A 24,024-nucleotide genomic window follows, 5' to 3' on the forward strand; every position below is an offset into this window, starting at 1 on the left:
ATTAATTAAAATCTCACAAGTCTTTAGAAAAAATATCTCTAACCATGATCAATGCTCACTCATTGCCAAAAAAAGAAAAAAACTATGTTCTGATTATAGTAAATCAAACTAATACTGAATAAGATAAACCGGGATAAAACTCCACTGGTATAAATAGACTCATTACAAATTACTCCAAGAATTCACTCTGGGAAAACTAAGTTAGAGTCTGCCTATAATAAGGCAAAGTGGGCAAGTTTATTGGTCCATGTCAGACCCATAATGGAGTGTCTAATCAAACAATGGAAGCAAAGTCTGTTAAGTAATAAATTTATTTTTCAAGAGCATTTTGTTGGAGCTTAATTTCAGATACGGTGCTCTTTTACTTCTTTTCTGAATAAAATATTTATAAAAGAACGTTGTCCAGTTTTTTCACATGTTTCAGTTATTTGCAATTTTCATGCTGTATATACCACACTGTTGAAAGTCCAACATCATATTCTTTGAGAATTTAGTTAAAATCTCACCTGTTTCAATACTACTACTCTTCATTTGAACCTTCTGAATTGTGCAGATACCTCGGTGTCTGCAACAAGACTTGTTGCCTCCAGTGATCTTAAAATAAACTTTCTAATATTGTTTAAAAAAATGAAACCAACTTCCGTTAAATGAGTTTCTACTGTTTATGTCATTTTTAATCTAAATATAATACCTAATATTTATTAATAAATGTACATTATTAACCAACAAATATTTAGCGAAAATAAAAAGAAAGATGATGTGAAAAGTTAGCCATGTGCAAAAAAATACAAAAAGTTTGAAAATGAGAAAATGTTAATAGTAAAAATATTTCAGAATCATACTATTAATTAGTCATATCAGTTAATTTAAAAATTTAACTAATTTGGCTGACAAAATTTTCAGACAGGCCAAAATTAATGAAGGAAATTTACAAACTTGTGTAACTCATAACTGGCTATTTACAGTCATCATTTGTTGTTTCACTTTGCACTTGAATTTATTTCGTTTTGTACCTAATCTAAAAAATTACTTTATGATCTAACAGAATCATACATAAGTACAACTTACAAGAGCATACTGGAATGTGTCTTCAACGTTCATGTCATCCGTATGGGTCAGTAAATGATACACGGAGTAATAATTGCTCCTGTACCTCCCGTCCGGAAAGTCGAACGGGTACAGAGAACAAGATGTTTTGGTCAGTTCATCTCTGTTTTCTGTAAAGAGAAATTCATCACAAAACTTCAGCACTAAAAACAATTCAAAACATATATGGAATAGTTTGGAAAGAAAAATATGTTGTAATTTTTGTATTACATGTTAAAGTTTTTCCTTTTGTAAAGGAAAGGAGGATCATTGTGGGTTCCGAATAATTGGAAATATGGTAACATTTCTGGTCATGTGCCTCTTATCCTCCATGTAAATATTTCAAAATTAAATTTGGTTTGACATTTACCTTAATATGCTAAAATGTTTGTTTCACTTCTAAATCGAAGAAGAAAGATATTTTGGGTGTGTTCATTAAGTCTAACGAAACTCACGGGCTTAATGAACGATAACTGTTTGGTTTTTCGTTACATTTTGAACGATCAGTTAAAAATAAAGATGGCGGACGTTAGGTTAGCAGACTTTGGAGCGCCACTCCATTGCTGAGCTAAGTATTTACGCTTTGCTGTGAACCGCATTTCCAGGTTATGATAATTTGCGCTGTGCGCTAATGGCACCAGTGAATGGCATTTTATTGCTTTTGCTGCCATGTGCAGAAGCGTAAAAAATGAATTTCAATCTGCGCAACGATTAAAATAATTATTAAAAAACATTTTTTTTTTTCAACTTATTTAGAAAATGGTTAAAACCTATGTTTTTAAACATGCTCTTTCAGAAAAAAATACTTTTAAAATTTCAGAATCCACCTCATTACCGAAATATCCGCTTTCACCCATTTATTTTGAGATTAACAAACAAAAAGCAAAATTGGAATAAATTATTACTGTTTGGTATTGTGTGCACATATAAAAATTGTATGTTTCTAGGTATGCAGTGATCATGAGTAAGAGTAGAAATAAAAATGTTAGAAATAAATAAATTCATACAAGTTTTCTCAAATATTCATTTATGAATATGGTCGAATTTCGACCACTGGGCGAACACTAGTTATAATTATTCAGGAAAGACAAAGTTTTATTAGTTTAGTAACAAGTTCAATGCTTTACCAATAATGATCAGGTTCACAACCATCAAGCATACATACATATACACATAAGAATTATTATGAACCCTTCCTCATCCCCTCCCCCCACCCAAAAAAAATGGTTTTACAACTTTTAATATTGATTAAGTTCTTAATGGTACTTAGCATAATAATGGTATACTGAGTGCTTAGTTTTTATGAAAGCTGAGAACCCCCTTTTTTTTTCAATTTTATGTGTATTTTTAGAGATTTCAAGCTCTTTACACATTGAATAAGTTGAAAAGACATTAGGGCTCATAAACTTCTTTTGTTAGAAAGTACTATAGTACTACTAAGTACAGCTCAAAATATACTCAATAGTACTATTTTTAGAAATAAGCAATTGTTTGTCTTAGTTTGAGACCAAAAATTTCATTTTGGCACCTAGATTTCTAAATACAGGAGCTAAAACTGATGCACCTAAAAGTTTTTGTCTCATCCTGCCTTTTCTTTCGCAATCCATAATATACATGACACACTATCGAGGCAATTAATTCAGGACAAAAAAATTCTGATAATCATATTGCATTTCAGATAAATTGGGAGATGTTTTTTTTCTTCTTTTAAATACAGTGATTTGTTTTTATCAAATATCATCTAAGTAGATGCAGCAGAATTTTTTAAATGTGTAAATCTTGTGCCATCCTGCAGAAAAATTGAAGAATTATTTCTATTGGATCAAAATGCCTAAAAGCTCCTTTAGTTTATTAAAAACGGCACCTACATTTTTCATTTTGACAATAGAAAACTCATCCGAGATGTCTTTATGATGCTTAGATTGACTTTGTTATTTTTAAAACTGCAGAATACTAAACTGAAATTATTCAGGAAACATTGCTTTTAAAGACAATCATTTGGATTTCAAAAAGGCTTCAACAGCTTTCATGGGTTGAAGAGAGGATTTTATTGCTTACCTTGCAAATAACTGAGACCAGTAATTAAGATGACACGACAACTAAGATGAGCAATGCCAACCTTCAAAGTAAAAATAAAATTACTCCAAAAAATTTCATTAGTCACTTTATGCAGAAATAAAATTAAGTTTAATAATCTCAAATACTTTACACTTCAAAAATGCAAAAATATGAAGTAAATAAAAATTGGAAAACAATTAATTGCCCTTTGTCAAAATACATGGGAGAACTTAAATCATTTTTTGAGAGAAAATTGTTGAATTAATCCTGTCACAAAATAAATTTGTTGCTCTTAGATTTTTACTGTTTCTTTCCTTTTCACCCCTTTTCCATTCGTTGGTAAAAATTTTAACAAGTGTTTTCTTATAGTGAATTTCTTTGCCAAAAGCCCTTAAAGATGTACACCAAGATTCAACAAATAACGTATATCAGAACAAGTGAAGCATAAACCCAAACAGAATAACTTTAATTAGATATTTGACCACCATTCCCTCACCTTGTCACACTTCACACAATATTCATGAACATATTGTTACCAAAAAAAACTTGAATATCAACCAAATGTGTGATGTCACACGTCTTACCTCCTCCTTGTCACAAACTGTCACAATTTCACGAACTTTCCTCCTTTCTCAAAGCCTGACATCATGTGGCTTTGGCGCACTCCCAGTGGCATAGCCAGAAAATTTTCTTAGATTGTTTTCAAAACCGAAAATTGTTACTTTTTTTCACTTTCATTTCAATGCAAAAATATTCAACATATTTTTTCAAAGAGCTTCTACGAATTCATAATTACTCATTCACACTACCGTGGGCAGGTAAACAGCAGTATCTGCAAAAATGAGTTTGAGATATTTGAAGAAACGCATTTTGGATTCAATACTAACAGGAAAATGCTTGAAGTAGGCCTTTTTTTTTGTGTGTGTGTGTGTGTGTGTATGTGATTCTTTTTTAGTGGAAACTAAATAAGCAATCTTGTACAACAAAGCTAACGTACAATAGATGATAAAAATGCAAAAAAAAAATGAGAGATCAAAGAAAGTGGGGAGAAGCTCAGTATATTTCTCATTAGTTTTACATTAATCTTATATTCCTTTTTTGAGGGGGGGTTTTGCGAGATCATTCAAAATCTCCTCTTCAAACACATTAGTGTCTTTATAAATATCAAATGCTAGCTAACAATAGTTTCCGACCTTTCATTGAGAATTGGGGAGGAGCCTCAGAAAATCAGGTGTGTAATAGACTTCCTCTCTATAGGTTTCTCTAAAAAGTACTGAGTGACCATGATATCTTGTTACGTTTTACTGATACCTCTTTTTCTCTCTTGTACCTGTAGGGACGCTCATTGTGAAACATTACTTGTATATTTAAGAAATACAGTTGGCTCTCTGCTTAACGACGTTCTATTTAATGACTTCCTCTATTTAATGACAACTTTTCACAAACCTGGATGCTCCACTGTAGCATTCTATTTAAGGATGTATTCTACTTAAGACGATACAGGGGTTTCAATTTTTTTTAAAGTAATTTTCAATGAATTACTTTGAAATTTTCAGCATAAATGCATGATGCTAATCCCAACTCAAATATAAAATTTCATTGAATTATTTTAAAATTTATAATTTTTTTAAATTTAAATTTTGAGTTTATAATGTTTTTGTTATATTACTCCTTGAGAATGAAATTTCAACAAAATTATGAAATACTAGCGAAATATGATACATAAAACAACCAAAAATAGAATGTTGGAATTACTTTTTCAAAATTTTGTGGTAAAGATAAATAATGGGGAAAAAGCCAAAAACTAAACTTTTTGGTAAAATATGTTTACATTTTGATAAAATATAGCAAATATACTCCACAAAACTAACCAAACAGAAAAATCTTTCACAACAAAATGTTAACACACCACTAAAATACTTGGCATACAATTTTCAGTAAATTTAAATAATAATTGGTTTGCAACGAACAGTTTGAATTTTGTAATAATGTCGAAAATTAAGTTTTGAGAAAATCAACATTTTCTGTTTTACTTCGCAAATTTCATTATTGAATAAACGATCCAATTTTTTAATACAAATTTACCGCAAATAAGGTCTTATGATTCATTTGAAATGTTATTAGTATTAAAAATTAAAACATTCCATGCATTTTTTACTCTGAATTTCATATGCATTTTTTAGTAAAAAAAGGGTGTGGCTCCCACAAAAAGTGTCATATCTTCGCCAGTTTTCCACCGATTCAATTTTTTAATTTTTTTAAACCGTTCGGCTAAAGGTCTAGTTTTTAGAAAAATAATGAATGAAAAACCGGTTGTTTGACCAATTTTTACTCATCTGAAAGTCCTTATCGCCTTAAGGACGATTTTTTGTGGTCTCTTGAAAGTCGTTAAATAGAGAGCCAACTGTAGAAAGTAATTTGTCATTGCTTCCTGATCCTTAAAAGCAGTAAGATATTTTTTTGAAACCCATCTGCTTGGAAAAGTTTAAGTACTGTTTTTTCCCCTTGATTTGTGTGATGTATCGAACTAATCGAACTCTGCTACCGTAATCGTAGTGACGTCGGAGCCTCTGACGTCACTGGGGAGAACATTCTCTCAGAAGAGAGCAGATTGAAACGAACTCTGGAGTTGTACGCATTGGCAACACGCTTTGTCTTGTATATAGTATTTATTACTAGCAAAAATACCCGTCATTGCCTGGGTCAGTAATAATTGTGAGAAACAATCGCTACTTTCTTTCGTTTTCTAACGTAACTTTCGTAACTGAAAGAACTCAAAACACACCGCTTTGACGTGATTAAAAATCGAGCTTCTTTCTTACCCATAAAAGTAAAATAGCAATAAGTATAAAGAACGAACGAGTCTTCATTTAGAAACGAAAGCATATAAAAATTAAAAGAATTTCCAAAACATGAACTAACAAAGACAAAGATCACTAAAAAAACTGCACTTTATTTAATTAAATAGTACACACACAAAAAAAGAAAAAAAAAGCTGTTTCCCTAAGTGTGCAAAAAGTAGTTTCCGAATGTTTAAATGCCTTCAAACTCATGTTTGCTCCAGAGAGGCCTTGATTCAAAAATTTCATTAAGATTACTTTTAATATTGCTGTTGTAAAGCAACGAATTTTCGTATAACAATAGGTTTTATACTTAATCATTAAATGGGGAAGTTACATGACATTTACTGTTTTCCATCATAATGTTTTTAAACTAAGTTTTTTAGGAATAAATTATAGCCGAAGTTGCTCCCTGATAATGTAGCTATCTATGGTGAAAAAATGGTTGAAATCTGTCCAGTAGTTTTGAAGATTACACTGGACATACATACATACACACAGAAGTAGCCATTTATGTATAAAGATGTAGATAGTCAATGTAAAGAAAAGAATAGTAAAGTCTAGTGCTACAGTGGTGGACAAAACTATAGACTCAATTTTTTTTTCTTTTGTTTCAATTATAATATGACTCAGTTTAAATTACTTTTATTGAATTTAAGATGAATAGTTGAAGAAATAGTTCTAAAATTAGTACATCTTATCCATTAAATTAAATAATTCATGACATTAGAAAATTTGCAAATTTAATATTTTATCATTACGTGAAACCTGGACAAAAGTATAAACTGAAAGGTAAAAAATCCAGGATTACGAGAAAGTTTCGTTCGAAAATGTTAATTTAACAGCATAGAATGAATAAATGTTGCCATCAGAGATTGCTAAAAGTTTTGGTTTCGGAAATTAATGAGAAACATATAAATGCACTGCTGGACAAAATTATAAACTCATTTTTTATTTTTTATTTTTTTTCAATTTTTTCAATCATAATTTAACTCAGTTTTTTTTTTTTCTTTTTTTTGTTCCAGTTAAGATAAATAACTGACTTAATAGTCTTAAACTCAGTATAACTCATAAACTTTATAAAATGAATAATTTAACTAAAGCAATTCTCAACTTTAATATCTTCATAACACATAAAGCCTGAACAAAAGTATTAACTTAAAAGTAAGAAACTCTGAAGTTTGGTAGAATTTTATTCAAATACTTAATAATTTAATATCCAAAAATGAACCAATGCTGAACTACAAAATTACAAACTTACGGTACTGCATAGACACAATTATAAGCTGACAAAATAAAAAAAATTTTTGAGTTTAATTAAGTTACAGTTGCAATTACTTTAGCAAAACAAAGCAGAGATTTAGGAAAATGTAATTTTGCTATTAACATGGACAAATTGAAAAAAAAAAATCAATATTTGAAATATTTTAAAAATTAACACTGCACTAAATCTAGCCATCAGTGTAAACTACTAACTTTTAAAAATGATTTGGGCCACCGTTTTTCTGAATTGCCTCGAATATGCGGCTAGGCATAGATTTCACAAGAGTTTCCAACAGCTGCAGTGGCATATGGTTCCATGCTGAAAGTGTTGCCCTTTTAAATTCCTCTGTGGTTTGGTACTGGTGCCGATCATGATAAACTTTGCGAACCATGGTCCCCCAAAGATTTTGAATCGGAATAAGATCTGGACTACGAGCTGGCCATTTGATAACTGATACTCTAGCGCTTGAACCATTCTTTTGTACATTTCGCTGTGTGTACACTCGCGTTATCTTGTTGAAATAACCAGTTACCTATAGGAATCAGATGAGCGAAAGGTAAGAGATGATTTTCCAGTATTAATTGGTAATCTTCAGCGTTCTGTCTTCCATTAAGAAACGTCAATCCTGCTTCACCATGCTGAGAGAAACCAGCCCAAACCATTACAGAACCTCCACCAAAGCTTCGGCTAAATATGTGTTGTTCTTTTTTTCTAATGTCATGCCAATAGTATCTTAAGCCATCTGGACCATCCAAGTTGAATTTTTTTTATTGGACCAAACAATTGAGTTCCACATTTTTTTCCAAGACATATGTCTCTGTGCAAATTGAAATCTTTCAGTAATATGCCAAACCTCCAGCATTGGCTGTGTTTTCATTTTTCTCCACTTCATAATCTGAGCTTGTTGTAGAACTCTTCTAACTGTCCTAGAGCTCACCTTGAGTTTTAAAGTCTTCAGAATTTTACTGGAAGAAGCTCCAGTGTTTGACGCTGTGCGTAAAATATACCTTCAATCTCTCTGTTTCGAATGCCTCCCCGTCCTTTTTCTTTTTCCATAACTTGGGGGATCCTTCAGTACATTTTTTACTGCCCCTTGGGAGCATTTAACTACATAGGCAATTTGGCGCTGGGTTTTACCAGCATCTCTGTAGGCCACAATTTTTCCTACTTGTTGCTCTGTAAGTTTTAAACCTTGAGGCATTTCAAAACTCTAAAAATAAAATTCTACCAAACTTCAGAGTTTCTTACTTTTGAGTTGATACTTTTGTCCAGGTTTCATGTGTTTTTCGCAACTCCAGAGCTCGAATTCGCTACCTTGCGGTGATTAACAATGCTAAAGAAGAAGGTAAAACATTCCGTTCCACGTGTTTTCTTTGGAGAAAATTACAGGCTTTAGAGAGTTTATGGTGTAATGTAATTTCAGAGGAATCGAAAAGAAAATTTCCCACAAGCACGATGAAATATTACTGTCATTCATTAAGCTTCAAAGCAAGTTATAAATTACGGCATCTGTTTGTTTTACCTTTTTCATCCGCCATTAGACAGTGGCTGCAGCGCCCCTATAGTTTATTGGAGTTGCGAATTGAGATATTAAAGTTGAGAATTTTTTAAATTAAATTATTTATTTTATGAAGTTTATGAGTTATACTGAATTTAGGACTATTTAGTTATTTATTTATCTTTACTGGAAAAAAAAATTAACAGAGTTAAATTATGATTAAAAAAATGGAAAAAAAAATGAGTTTATAATTTTGTCCAGCGGTGCATTTATATGTTTCTCATTAATTTCCAAAAACAAAACTTTTAGCAATCACTGATGGCAACATTTATTCATTCTATGGCATTAAATTAACATTTTCGAACGAAACTTTCTCGTAATCCTGGATTTTTTACCTTTCAGTTTATACTTTTGTCCAGGTTTCACGTAATGATAAAATATTAAATTTGCAAATTTTCTAATTTCATAAATTTTTTAATTTAATTGATAAGATGTACTAATTTTAGAACTATTTCTTCAACTATTCATATTCAGTTCAATGAAAATAATTTAAACTGAGTCATGTTATAATTGAAACAAAAGAAAAAAAAATAGTCTATAATTTTGTCCACCACTGTATAATGTGTGAATGATCAATTACCAATTACATGTCCCAGCGAGCATAGGTTCCATAAAAGGAACCATAACAATTTGTATGAAGGAAATGAATGTTCTGGGAGGGTTTTAATCCCAAAACCCCTCAAATCGTCAGTGGCACCGCCACTGACGATTTGAGTGATGACTCCATACATGAAATGCAAATGGCTGAAACTTTGAATGACTTTGATTGAGAAACCATGTGATCGGATGAATGCTTAAAATCAGAAATCAAAAGTGTATAAGTTCATTTGAGCTGCTATAAACATACCGTATGAAGTAAATCGAGATTTCCACACTCCCACTTATGGTATTTCTCCCAGGATTCATCGACACACTGTTGGCTGCAATAACGAACCTGAGAACATTGATGACAACTGAAAAGAAGGTATTGTGTCAGAATAAAAAATATCTAACACTTTAAAAATCAAAATAGGTCTACAAAAGTGAAATGCATTGGATATTTATCATGAGCTACCACTGATGAAGTATTGGTCAAGTAGAAATAAAATAAAAATGCTCCATCTTTCCGAGTGAGCTACATGAATACAGTAACATCATAACACAGATAAGCGACCTAATCATACATGTTTCAGGGTTACAAAGAATTGCTTTATCAATGCAAAAATATGTAAGCTTTGCAAAGGAATGATATCCCTGAAGCTTACATCTTTTGCACAAAATAAGGAGGTTCTTTATACAGCCTCCCCCCCCCCTCTAAAAATGCATTTGGCATGTTTGTGCATAAGAAGGTTGTTATTATTACATACATTACTTAAAGTACCTGGTCATTTTTTGTAATATCCACCTCATACTGCAAGGACAAGAGTATGAATTTTAACCATTGTACCCTCACTTTTTTTATTTATTAAACTATCTAACCCCCAAGGATGCAGATAAAAAATGAGGTTGTCTTCCCTCCTTTCCCCAAAAAACTTTTAACAATATCTAGTACACCGTCTTAGGATTCATAATGAAAATAGAGTAAAAAAATATAAAATCAGAAGAAAATTATTTTTTTCTTAAAAATAATTCTGATAAATTTAATAAACTCATTAAGTTTTTGACATGAAACAAATTTAATAAAAATAAGTAACTAGACATTACTATTGTATGGTATTAACAAAATAACAAAATAATGAATGGTTTGAAGCAGAGTTCTTCAATTTATTCGACAAGGGGAACCCTTTTGAACGTTGACATTTTTTGTAGAACCCATTTTCTTCCTCAATAGTATAGTACACATGCAACATTCTAGAAATGGTTGATTTTCAATCAAAATTCTTTTTTTTTAATTTAAAAAAATATGTTTTGATGCAAAAAAGTAATTTTAAAATTAACAAAGATTTCTCCAAACATCTAAAACATCTGCGTTTCAAACAAAATTTTAAAGTTTTAATTTTAATGAAGTGGGACCTTTTTTTACTATGATAAATACATCCTTAATATCAGGGTTCAGCACTAAGCCGATGATGATATTTAGTTGCAGAAAGTAATAGTGCCAACAAGAAATTTCGTCACAATTTTACAGCATTTATCTTTTAAATTTCACTAAATGGCATGATTTTAAATTTCTACCGCAAGGGTGGATCAAATGCCATTTCCATAAAAGAGTCTTATCCTAGAGATTACATAACTGAAAGCCATACATTGACTATAAATAGCTTTTTAATCCACTATTGATATTTCCAGTTGCTTGTTCGGAAAATACTTATTGAACACTACCCCAAAACCTTATTTTTTAAGTAACTAATTTCAATGTTTTGAAGAAAAAAAAGAAAAAGTGCAAGTATTGTGAAACCCTTGAGTGATCTCCATGGAAACCCTGGGGTTCCGCAGAACCCAATTTAAGAAATGTTGGTTTGAAGAAAGGGCAATGATATAAAATAACTCACGGGACAAATGCTCGAGTCTTCGTGTAACAATGATGGCAGTGGGTGATATAATGACCAGGCAATAAAACGGACGCATAGGCTTCTTCCACAAACAGAGTGTCTCCGGCAGCTAAGGCTCTATTCGCCTACAAACAGAAAAGTATTATTTACAATTTCATTCATGAGTCATTTAAATCAGTACTATATTTCTCAGAAACAAATATGTCAAACAAGTATTTTTAGTTTTTGCATTTTCAGGACAAACATTAATCTTGTTTTACATCATTGCTTCCATTATACCTTTCATAGCCTAATTTTGCCACAAATTATTACGTTCATAAAAATTACAATGTAGTAAAATCAAGGTTTCTCAATATATATCAGTTGATATACAGTCAAATCTCGATAACTCGAAGTTTATAAATTAAATATTCCTACATCTCAAAGTTTTCATCGGGTCCCAAACTCGAGACTGTTGTGGAAACTTTCCATAACTCGAAGGTTTTAGCCGGTCTCTTGGGACTTCGAATTATCGACAGTTGATCTTATATCCTGATATATCAGGATATATATCTGATATTGATTTTGAAGATATGATATTTTGATATTTTTGATATTTACTTTTTCAACTACAGTATTTACAATGCAAAAATTATATTAATCATAGTAATATTGTTCATTAAAATTGTTAAAAATAACCAAAAAGTTATGTACTATATTTTTAGTACTATATGAAGCATTAATATGATAATAATATTATGTAGTTTATGATATCGTTGCCTCAGAGCAACAGTAAGGTATTTTAGTATTATTTCTGGGATTAGATATCTTACTGTTGCTCTGAGGCGACGATGTATTAATACATCACTAATATATAACAAAATAGTATAATATTCTTTTTTTATTTTATATTCATAAAATTATTAGTAATGTAAGTTTTAATTCATATTAAAAGTGCCCAATTAAGTATCAAACGTAGGTCAGAAAAAAAAAGAAAATGTCTTATGACTGCACCGACTAATGCAAATTTTTTATTTCTGAACCATACAACTCTGTAAAAGTAGCTAACAGAAGAAAAATGAATAAAACGGCTAATGCTAAATTAACACCAGTAAAATTGATAAAAATGTTAAATGAAATATGAGATATAAATAATAAAAGAAACCTTAATTTTAAGTCTACATACTGTAATAACTGTGTGTATAAGAAAATGAAGAGTGATTTGAGGATGCATTTACTATTCTAAAGACTTTAATTTGTGCTAATTGAAAATATCGGATACATATCACAATGTCCGATATATAGATGCCTCAGTTGCCAAATCGAATAACTCCACTTTTTAAAAAAATCATCGTTTCTGCTTTAATAGTGCTTAAACAATTCTTAGCATGGGGATTTATGTTAAACTTTTGGTTCAGTACATTTCTGACCATGTGTTGGCAGAAAATGTAACACGAGGGCCTATTTACATTATGGATAACACCATCTTCTTCGTAACTTTTTCTACTTTCTATTTCATGATCGATTTGGCAAGTGAAGCATCCATGTATAGAAATATCGGATATTTTTGAAAATAACATGATATTTTCAAATCCTGAGTAAAACTACACCAATTTTTAAAATGCTATTCAACAAGAATTAGCACTGAAACATTTAAAATACAATCTCATGTTAAAATCCACTATAATATTAAAATCTGTTCGCGTCTGTCTGTCTGTCTGTCTGAAGATCTATCTTCTCGAGAACCGCTGCGAATCGAGAGTCAAATGAGGTACCGATCAATTTGAAATTTTCCAAAGAAAACAATAGGACCAATCTCGTAATTGTGGGACTTTAATTAGCGGAGATATTAATTAAAACGTTAAGTAACATAACGTTATTCGGGAATTTTTATTTCTTTCCTGTTGCCATCTTGGATATTGGTGAGCAAGTAAAATTCTAATAATTCTTTTAAAAGAGATTTTTTGGCTGCTGTCCAAATCTTAAAACAACGTTTCCATCTAGAATTTTTATTTTAAATTAGTTTAAAATTGGTTGCACTATTCGGACATAGCCTTTATTTTATCGTCTGTCTTTTTTTTTTTTAATTTTTACATTCAACGTTCTTAACTTTTTTCAGTATAGGAAAGTTGTTTCTTTAGCTATCTTTATTGATTGTAGTGTAAGTTTATCATTCGCCGGCTTCATATTTTGGTACATTTAGGAGATGTGACTAATTATGTTTATTTTGTTGGACCTTTTCCCGTCACATTGGTGAGTTTTCGAATTGTAATAACTCTATTTTTCCTTCCTGTTTCTATTTTTGAAATACAGTTTGTATCGTTAAAAGAACATGTTAAATTAAGATTGTTTGGATTTCTTTAAGTGAAACAGAGTTGAACAAAAATATTGTTTTTAAGGATTTTAACTAAAGCTTAATTCGAATCTGATGACTTGGTATTAAATTAATGCTGATTGGTATTTATAAAGTCTTGGTGCTTTAGCAGGGTTCATACACTTTTGGTTAAAAAAAGTTCCCTGACTTTTCCAGGTTTTCCAGGTTGTTTTTTAGAAAATTCCAGGTTACTCGCTTCATTCAAAATTTAAGTTTAAATAGTAATATTTTCAAAATAATTAAAATTGTTTAAAGTAGCGATGCAGAACTGAAACTTCTCCCCTTAGATAAAAAAAAAAACTTGTTTTTTTTTTTTTGTTTGTTTTCTCTGTCAAAATTTTAAGTTTTTTTTTAAACATTTTGTTCAAAATTGTTTTAATTTGTTTACTATTTGTTGAAAACAGAGTACTTTCAACTTATTTTAGCGTTTCTTTGATGTCACGCGTAATATTATAGCGTTTTGCTGTAGTCCTGCAGCAACCTTTTAGCATCCGCTTTTGGTTTACCATACTTTTTATTTTCTTATAAGTAGGTTACACGAAACATATTGAGCAAAATGCAATGCTAAATTTCAGTATAAATATGATTAACTTGTTGCATCAATCGGCATACCATGTAATGCATAGTAACAAAAATCAACATCCGCCAATCATAGGCTAATGCCAATAATCTTTTTTTTTTTTTTTCACATATTAAAGGACGCTTACATTAAAATTTCAAACTTTCTTTTCCAGAAAGTAATAGTTAATTTTCAAAAATTCATAACTTTTTGCACATTTAATGTTATTTTCAATATTACACATTGATATAAACGCCCAATTCTGTTTCTGGAAGTTTAAGTCTACTTCCATTGTGCAAACGATCAAATATGGCGACAAAGTGAAAAATTTAAAATAATAAGTAGATTTTTGGATTTGTAGTATAAAAGTAGTAATAAATAATTAATAATCCTTAAAAAACTACAATAAAAGCAAAATAGTCAGTATTTAGCATATAAGAGTCTAAATCAATTAAAACAAAAAAAATGTTATGAAGATTAAATTTTGCATTTTTCCAGAAAATAATTACAAATTATCCGGAAAAAAAGGGCACAATTTGTGTTGTTTTCAATAGTTTGCATTGCAATTAACATCCAATGCCGTTTTCGGGAACTTAGGCACTTGAAAAAGTCTTGTGTACTTCCATCTTGGGAATGACCAAATATGGCGGCTATGCCCAAAAATAAGAAATAACTTTTTTTTTAATTTGTTGCATGAAGACAATTAAAAAATAATAAATCTTCATGATAATACAATTCATTGAAAAGCTTTTATCACATTTGCGTCCGAGGCAGTGAGGATAAGATTAAGTTTTAAGAACAAAATTTTTCATTTCTCAAGAAAATTATTTCAAATAATAATAAAAAAACAATTTGCAGGCCATTTTTTGTTGTTTTCATCAGTTTTCAATTAAAGAAAACATCCAATTCTGCTTTGTTTTTAGAAACTTAGACATTTTTGGATCGTATCTACTTCCATCTTGTGAATGACCAAAGATGGCGACTACGTTTCACACGTAGCTGAAATGATTTTCCGATCAAAAAAAAAAAAAAACGATTTTCCCCGATCGACCCTCCCATCTACAGGTTGTGCTTCCGAAGCAGTAAATTGTCTTCTCTCCAGTTGAGTTTGTGCATAATTGCTGTTCACCTGATTTTTTTTCCCCTTGGGAACTACTGAGAGCCAAAAATGGCGGCTGCTGAAGATTTTTTGGGTCGCCACTTTTTTCATTGTTTTAAAATTGTTACAATTTTTTTTTAAATACATCGATAAAAATGAAGATTAGGTCTTATAAAACGAAATTCCCTAGGAAAAAATTGGGAAAAGAAAAATTTCGGGGACACATTTGGAAAATTCCTTGACATTTTTGACTAAGTCATTTTCCCTGATAATTCCAAGTTTTCCCGGAGCTTACGAACCCTGAACCGAACAGAATGTTGTGGCAACTCATCTAAAACTTTAGGGAGTAGAAAGGAATGCGTTCCCCTCACTGACTCCATGCAAGAAAATCTTCACTTTTTTGGCGCATTTTTCGTTGTGAAAAAAAAAAAACGTTCATCTTTCGATTGCAGTTTTTAAGTGCCAGCGTCGGTTTAGATAAAAATTTACAATTTTTTTCGTGAAATCACAATAAAAACGAAGACTAGATCTCATAGTACTTAATTCCTTGGGGAAAAAATGGAAAAAAAAAAATTTGGAGGACAAAATTTGAAAACTCCCTGACTTTTCCCTGACATTTTTGACAGTGTCATTTTCCCTGACAATTCCCGGTTTTCCCGGAATTCCCGGAGCGTACGAACCCTGTTTAGTTTCACGTAAGCAACTAAAAAGTATGTGTCATTTTATGTAAAAAGCTGATCTTAATTGTACATACAAATGTTTCAGGTATAGTCTATCAGATTTCATTCAGTTTAAAGTGAGCACAGATTATAATTGATAATGCATATATTTTCATCTTTTGTGCTAACTGAAAATACTCATAACTTGCATCATTGATAACTATGATTAACTTTAAAGAGATTTTTGCCAAAAATATGCTCTACTGGTGTTTTACAAAATTTGCATTACGCGTATTTATTTACTCCTTAGCGTTTTAGAAACTGATGTCAGAATAATACAAAAACATCATTTGGACATCTTTCATTTTTTAAGTAGCCCGTGCAACGCCGGGCACGCAGCTAGTTTCTAATATTTTCTAACCGATTTTAATGTTTAGGCACCACCAATTTTAGTACTAGCTGACTTTAGGAACTTCGAGCATATTAAAGTTCCAAAGGTTTTCAAGGACGTTAAAATGTAATAAATATTTTTAACCAACATTTTCTAAAACATTTTTTTCCCTTGCTCTAGTGGGTTGTTATTTCCGGGGATGCAACTAATTCAATATAAATATAAATCACCTTCACTCGGATTTTGGATGAAAAAATAAATATACTAATTAAAAATAAAAACATATTTAAATATAATTAAAAAAACAGAAGATGGTACAAAACTAAATGTTTTGTTCTTAAGATTTTTTTTTACTTACACCATAAATTTGTTCAAAACATGATGCTATGAAAGGATTAACAGTCTGGTTTTAAAATTTGCAAAAAAAAAAAAATCGATACCCTTAAAGAAATGTTCCATAAAGAAGTAGTTGCTGTAGTGGTGTTCCTTTTTAGAAGTTTTGCTACATATGTTTCAACATAGGTTCATTATAAAGAAACTTGTTATAACAAGATTTTTCAAAGTGTGCAAGAAACAATATAATACATAAAGTTTGCCTACTGCACACTGAATACTTTTAAATATAATTGACAATAATGTCTATTCTTATTCTATGAAAGTAAAAAGTCAAGTCACTCACCACAATGTACCTTCCTTTGTGTTTGTCATGACTAATATCTATTGCACTAGATGCACATTCTATGCTTGGATGAGGGCTATAACTGACAGGCAATATTTTGGACACTCCTAACTCATCTGCGGCATTTTCTCTGAAGCATAAACAATGATTAAAACATGAAGAAAATAAAAGTGGTCACATGAGTACTACAATCACAGATAGTTTGTAAACATTGTAGGAAAATTCCACCGTGTTCAAAATTGTGTACAGTCGGATCCCGCTACAATGCGATCCGACTCACGCGAAATGGCTGTAACACGAGTTTTTCTTGAGTGATTATTTTTTATTGCTGAGGCAAGTTGCTCACCTGCAACATGAATTTTTTTGGAAAAGAGCGGAGGAGCGTTAGAATGGGCTTTGTTGGTACTAAATATTGGTTTTGTGAATGGACTTTCATCCTTTTAGCATCACTGAAAGCGGAAGACCCACACTGTACTACCGTATTTACCCGCGTATTATCCACGGACGGCCTATAAACCACAGGTCCTAAAATCGACCTGAAGAAAAAAAAGCTTCGTATAATCCGCGGATAATACGATTTAAAAAGATAAAGTTTGAGTTTAACATTCCATTTGAGCAACTAAACTAAAAACGTGAAAAAGTAATTGCTTTGAAGGCATAATCAAAATTAATCTAAAATATAATCTAAAATATAATGATTTGTTCTTGAAATCTTGATTATAGTACGCTAATTACTTGAAAAACAAAGATTGTTGCTTTACAGATGATAATGTGTTGAAATGTAGAAAAAAAACCTGAATTTAAACAGTATCAACTATTGAAAAAAGAAAAAATATGTGTATTAGTCAACACCTTGAAACATGAAGCCTTCATTAGCCGATTGACTGAAAATCGAGTTAAGTCTGATGCGGGTATGATGTTGTGAAAAGGCAATTAATATGTTTTTATTGAGTGAAAGACTATGATTACGTGTGATATGCAAATGCAATGTTAGCATCTGAAAGTACAATCCTCTATGTTTAACCATACTTTTATATGTGTAGGAAAATGTATAAAACACTCTACATTCAAGAAGTACAGCTTCTAAATGCACGCACAGGAGCTAATGAATCCTATTCTTTAGTTATGTTTGTAATCATCGATTTTTCGTTCGGCGTAAAATGACCACAACAGATTTTTTAATATATCAATCAAGTATATATTAATAATAAGTGCAGTTATAAAAACTACGTACCCTTGTACTTTTTCTGCAGTAGCTCTTAACGTCTCAATGTCCTTCTTTTGGCGAACTGTTGAATAAATGAGAGACAATTAACCTGCGTAATTGTAATCAAGAGTGCTAAAAGCTAAAATCTGATATACTTACTTATTCTCTTGACATCTAAACGTGCTTCTTCTAAAAGTTCTAATGATTCATCAAATGCTTTAAAAAATACATAAATAAAAATTAATAACACATACAACAAGAACAATAAAATTATATTACCTTTGAAATTAAAATACTATAAGAAGAACATAAGTAAAATGATAATTAGACCAAGTGTCAGTTTATTACAAAAATTTTACAAAAGAATATCTTTCAGTTTTAATGACATATAATGACCAAATAGGAAACTGAAATCATGATTTTAAATAGAAAAGCACAGATTAATCGGCAGCAATCTGTAATTCGACATAATTGGTCACAATTCATAATCAACCAATTTTCACCGATTAATCGGGTGAAAAAATTTGCCTTGATTAAAATTAAGTATGCCAAGATCAAGAAACTATGCTGAAAGAGTTAATTAAGAATAAGTAACTGTAAATTTCGACAACAAAAGGTAACATGTGATAATAATAATAAAGAATTAAAATGGTTAAATCATTCTTTTTTTAATGTTTATTAAATTAATGCACATTTATAAAACCAGGGTTGTCACTCAATTTTGGAAAAAAAATTCCCTGTGTTTTCCCTGTATGAAAATAAAACATTACAAACGAGCGAGCATAGATTATTTGGAAAAGAACATTAATATCTTGATAATTTCACCACAGGGTAAAAAAACAAAACACAAATTTCTAAATAAATAAGGGAAAATAAATAAGAATTTATAATAACTGAAATAATAGCATGGTGGTTGAATATATTCAACTTTTTGTTCAAAAAAAAAACTTCTCTTAGCCATGGACCTAAAAGTGTATAAGTGACCCAGAACAATGATTATTGACGACTAATTTCATACACTCTAAATTATCATGAAATTCAAGATTCTATTTTTATGATAAATATTTTAATATTTACTTTTAAAAAAAAACTTTCAAGCAAAATTACCATTTTTTATTTTACTTTATTTCTGAACTTTATTAATATTCTAATTATAATTATTACTATTTATTTAATTTTTGGTAGTTTATATATTTGGGAATTGATTTTTGTAACTTTAATTTAAGAAGGGAAAAAAAATTCCCTGTATTTTCCAAGTTTTTGAGGAAATTTTCGAAATTCCCTGGATTTTCCCTGTTTTTTTGTTGATTTTTGAATTCCCTGTGTTTTTCCCTGTTTCTTCAGGTTTCCCTGTGGCGTGGCACCCCTGAAAACAATATAAGGGGTTTTAACTTATGAGATGGTCACTTATATGTGTTTCTGTGAGTTCCCCTCTTCCCCCAAACTTATAAGAGAATACTCGTATTCATTTCTTCTCTTTTTCTGTTATTGTATTTACAGTTTGTGCCTACAATTACATATGTTTTGTAATTTTCTTTTTAAATCACTATCTTTTTCATTAAGAAATAAAATAATATTATCGAATATTTTTTTGTGATTTCTTTGAATACTATGAACACTCTGATGCAATGTTTTTTTTAATTCAATAATTTTATATTAATCAGCACATCTATCATATATGCACACATCTTATATATGAATACATTTCTCACTACCCTATTTTTAGCATTGCGCTTTAAGATTGCCTTTTTTTTCATAAACATTAAAGACCTGCATTAAGGCTGCTAATAGTAAAAATAAATTGATACTAAGCTACAAATGTTCATAGACAAAGGTCTATTAACTAAATATTTAAATTTTCATCTCTAGTTAACTGAATATAATGTGATTAATAAGTAATAAGAAAATTGGTTTATAGAATTAGAATAAATTTATTAAAACATTATTTTTAAGAAAAATTATAAAAATGGAGAAAAATAATTGCTTACAGAAATTAGCACAAACTAATACCGAATTCTAAAAACTCAAAATTGAAGTTTTAAAAAAATTTGGTGGAGAAATTGTAGAGTTAAAAATTATCATTATAATTCATTGCCATTCGCCTATTATCTTTCACCCAAGAATTGGCATTGACCTATTATCTTTCATCCAAGAATCGGCATTGGCCTATTATCTTTCACCCAAGAATCGGCATTGGCCTGTTATCTTTTACCGAAGAATCAGCAATTGGCCAATTTGCTTACCAGGGCCGCCCTAGTTTAAATAATTTATTTAGGTTAATTGCATAAGGCTAAATGTTTTCAAAAGAAGCAATTTCTTTCAAAGAAAAATATAGCTCACAAAAAGTAAATATATAAAGGAAATATAGGATGAAATTAAAATACAAAACAAGCATTTTGAAGAGAAAAATAAAATATTACATAACCGCACACTTATAAAATTGGCACCAAAAAGAAGAATGATTTTTTCTGCGTTAAGATGAAATTACATTCAGTAAATTACCGCCCATTAGCCAGGGCTAAAGCAGAAGCCATGAAATACACCGCCAGCTGTCATTTCAGGCCGAGGACTGCAATTTTGTGCTTATTAGCACTCATCAGCCCGGCATAGGAAAGTGACCGAGCTGGAGATGGAAAACCTCTTAAGGAAGCCAAGAGTGCCAAACTAACTGGTAGCTAATATAGAATTAGCACAGACCTAACGAGTAACCGAAGCAATGGTTCGGTTCAACTTGAAGATTGAAGGCAAGGCATGGTATATTCAGTAAATTACCGCCCATTAGCCAAGCTATTATATTAGCTACCAGTTTGTTTGACACTTTTGACTTCCTTAAGAGGTTTTCCATCTCCAGCTCGGTCACTTTCCTATGCCGGGCTGATGAGTGCTAATAAGCACGAAACTGCAGTCCTCGGCTGGAAATGACTGAGCTGGCGGCGTATTTTTTGTATTTCTGCTTTAGCCCTGGCTAATGGGCGGTAATTTACTGAATATACCATGCCTTGCCTTCAATCTTCGAGTGGAACCAAACTATTACTTCGCTCACTCGTCTGGTCTGTGCTGATTTTATATTAGCTACCAGTTTGTTTGGCACTCTTGCCTTCCTTAAGAGGTTTTCCACCTCCAGCTGGGTCAATTTCCTATGCCGGGATGATAGGTGCTAATAAGCATGAAATTGCAGTCCTCGGCTGGAAATGACTGAGCTGCCGGTGTATTTCATGTAAGATGAAATTAGTTTGTAACTTCCAGGTTATATAGAACTGGAATTATAACCCTTTTTCGCAAATTTTAAATACAATTCTTAGCTTTTCACACATTTGAATTATTGGCAGACTATCAGGGAAATCTCAATGGTTTCAAGTTTTTATCTGTTACCATCTCTTATTAATTGACAAATAAAATGATTCTAATTTAAGTAAGGCTTTTAAAAGGATTTTCAAATTCTGTTCATTATTCTGCTTTTGCAAATACTAAAACTTAGTAGTAGCTAATACAAGTAAGAGCCCAGTATTCATAGGACACATAAGATACAGATGATAGTTTCGGGATGTGTGTGTGGCCAGAACATACTAGTTCCTATCAAGGGCGTATGCAGCACAAAATGAAAGGGGGGCAAGTCTGTCAATTGGGCAATCAGTGGGGTCCTTTACCCCACCCTGGAGAGTGGAAACTGCATAATTATGTATTTGCGTATTTATTTCCAGGTTTTACTCTATCAAAAGCATTGAGTATATACGGTCGTCCCTCGCTACTTTGCGCTTTGACTTTCGCGGCTTCACTACATCCCAATTTTTTCTAGTTTTCTTTTTTTTCTCAAATATAGTAAATAGCCTTTTCTATATGCTCTGTAAACTTTTTTCTACAAAAGAATAACGAAGTATATGTCTTTTAGGTAAGGTAAGCTTTTAAGTAAGGTCTGAGGGGCTAGTTGTATGTGGAGGTATAAAATCGCTAAAGAAAGTGTAGGGAATCCCTATCTCATATTAACCATTAAGCACTATCTGGAAAGTTCAAATCACTGTATCATTACTAGGGGATAAATACATCTGTAAATGGTGTTCAGCAGTGTACAAGCTTTTTAAGTGGTATACGTAAATGTAGAGGAAGACGGAGACACCTACGATCACTAACGGGCAATTGATTCATCATTGAACAAGTTGAGGTTTTTTCATAGACAAGTAGTAGTGTGTAAGAACTGCATGTGTGTGTAGTTTATTTCCTAATAATTAGCAATATGAAATCTATTATGTCTAACATAACTAATTTTCTCATATTTTGTGCAATATATTAAGTGATACAAATGTAATGGTGGCTAAGGGTGCTGTTTTATGTCTAGGGAGTTCTAACTATGATAAAAACCTATTGAAATTGCCGTAAGTATGTTTTATGCGCTCTAATTAGAAAAATATATACAGAATCCTACTTCGCCGAAATTCAGTTATTGCGGTAAAGTCTGGAACAAACTAACCGCGATAAACGTGGGTTGACTGTACACCCCCCCCCCCAGTAAATTCTGAAATGACCGACTCGGGGGAGGCATTTTTCAAAATTTAAACTTTATCATGGTGTATGGAGATAGGCTCATGAATACTTTCTCAAAAGAAAGAACACTTCTTATGGGGTTTTGGAAGAAAAGGAAATATTTTCTGGCACTGAGTAAATCCAACTAATCCAACTAAACAAATGACTCCCTTTTCAAAGAGCTCCCAAAGAAGAAATACACACTTTATAAATTAGGCACAGAGTTACTATAGTGGATCAATTGCTAAGTTTAAATATTGAAGCAACTGTCTTTTTTTTTGTTTTTTTAAATGGTTTTATTTTAAATAAATTTTATTTTGGATGGCGGGGGCAGCTGCCTTGACTTGTCCCTCCCTGAATGTGTCCAAGGTTCTCACAGTCCTGTTTTTGATTTTTATATATATTTTTTTCTAGACAGTAATATTTAAAACCATCCAATATAAATCACTTCATTTTGAGAGTATCTCACCTTTTATGGCTAAAGCTGGCTTCTCTAAATTCATAAGGCATTGTCCTTTCCTTTGGAGCAATTTAAACCTAAGATCTCTCGGATAATCATACTCGATAGCTCGCTCTATGTCACTTAAGCATTCCTAAAATGGAATAAATATATATATATATATATATATATATATTAGTGATAAGATAGTTTAACCTTAAAAGTTTCATACCTGAAATCAAACGGAATAAAATTGACCAGAAATTATGCTAATAAACGATATTTTATGTTCAGAGCCAAGATACCAAACAAGACAACCAAAAGAAATACTTATTTAGATTTTTTTTTTTTTTTTGACTGCAACACTGGCATATAAAAACAAAAGCCTTCATACACTACATGTGTCATATAGTTTCAGTTTTAAATTTTAACCTGCATAAGTAAAAACAATTCTTGGTCTTAAAAATTACGTTTGCAATGTCTACAAGATTTTGAAGGTGCCATACAACTACATTTGAAGTGAAAAATAATGCTTTAGACTTTTTAAATAATAAGTAAAACGAGCCGATGTGTGCATCACATGACTTCCTTTTACTCCAATTCAATGTCATTTTCCCATTATTGACAATTTTAATGTGATTCAATAGTTTACTCTCTAAATATCACCAACAGTGTCCAAATTGAGACCAGATTTTTGAAAAAAAGAAACCGCCAAATTTGTCCCCAAGTGTCCGCCAAATTATAACACCACTTGAGTTTACATTAAAGTTAACAATGATTTCCCCCCAAAAGATGCAGAAGACCCCTTTAGAAATACCCGAATGCAACCAAAAGGGAAGGTGC

General features: G+C 31.1%; 1 protein-coding gene across 1 annotated transcript in view; it reads right to left on the reverse strand.

The window, feature by feature from the left end:
- Nucleotides 1-24,024, reverse strand: part of LOC129223321 (SET and MYND domain-containing protein 4-like) — a 77,765-nt gene that overhangs the window by 42,357 nt on the left and 11,384 nt on the right. Inside the window, exons 4-11 of the mRNA XM_054857887.1 lie at nucleotides 23,212-23,335; nucleotides 18,384-18,440; nucleotides 18,252-18,306; nucleotides 17,018-17,147; nucleotides 11,278-11,402; nucleotides 9,654-9,759; nucleotides 3,145-3,205; nucleotides 1,069-1,217 (exon numbers count right to left, since the gene is read on the reverse strand). Of these exons, the coding sequence (XP_054713862.1) occupies nucleotides 1,069-1,217; nucleotides 3,145-3,205; nucleotides 9,654-9,759; nucleotides 11,278-11,402; nucleotides 17,018-17,147; nucleotides 18,252-18,306; nucleotides 18,384-18,440; nucleotides 23,212-23,335 (807 nt within the window). The remainder of the gene's footprint in view (nucleotides 1-1,068; nucleotides 1,218-3,144; nucleotides 3,206-9,653; nucleotides 9,760-11,277; nucleotides 11,403-17,017; nucleotides 17,148-18,251; nucleotides 18,307-18,383; nucleotides 18,441-23,211; nucleotides 23,336-24,024) is intronic.

This window comes from Uloborus diversus, chromosome 5, assembly GCF_026930045.1.
Source record: "Uloborus diversus isolate 005 chromosome 5, Udiv.v.3.1, whole genome shotgun sequence".
NCBI classification, from domain to species: domain Eukaryota; kingdom Metazoa; phylum Arthropoda; class Arachnida; order Araneae; family Uloboridae; genus Uloborus; species Uloborus diversus.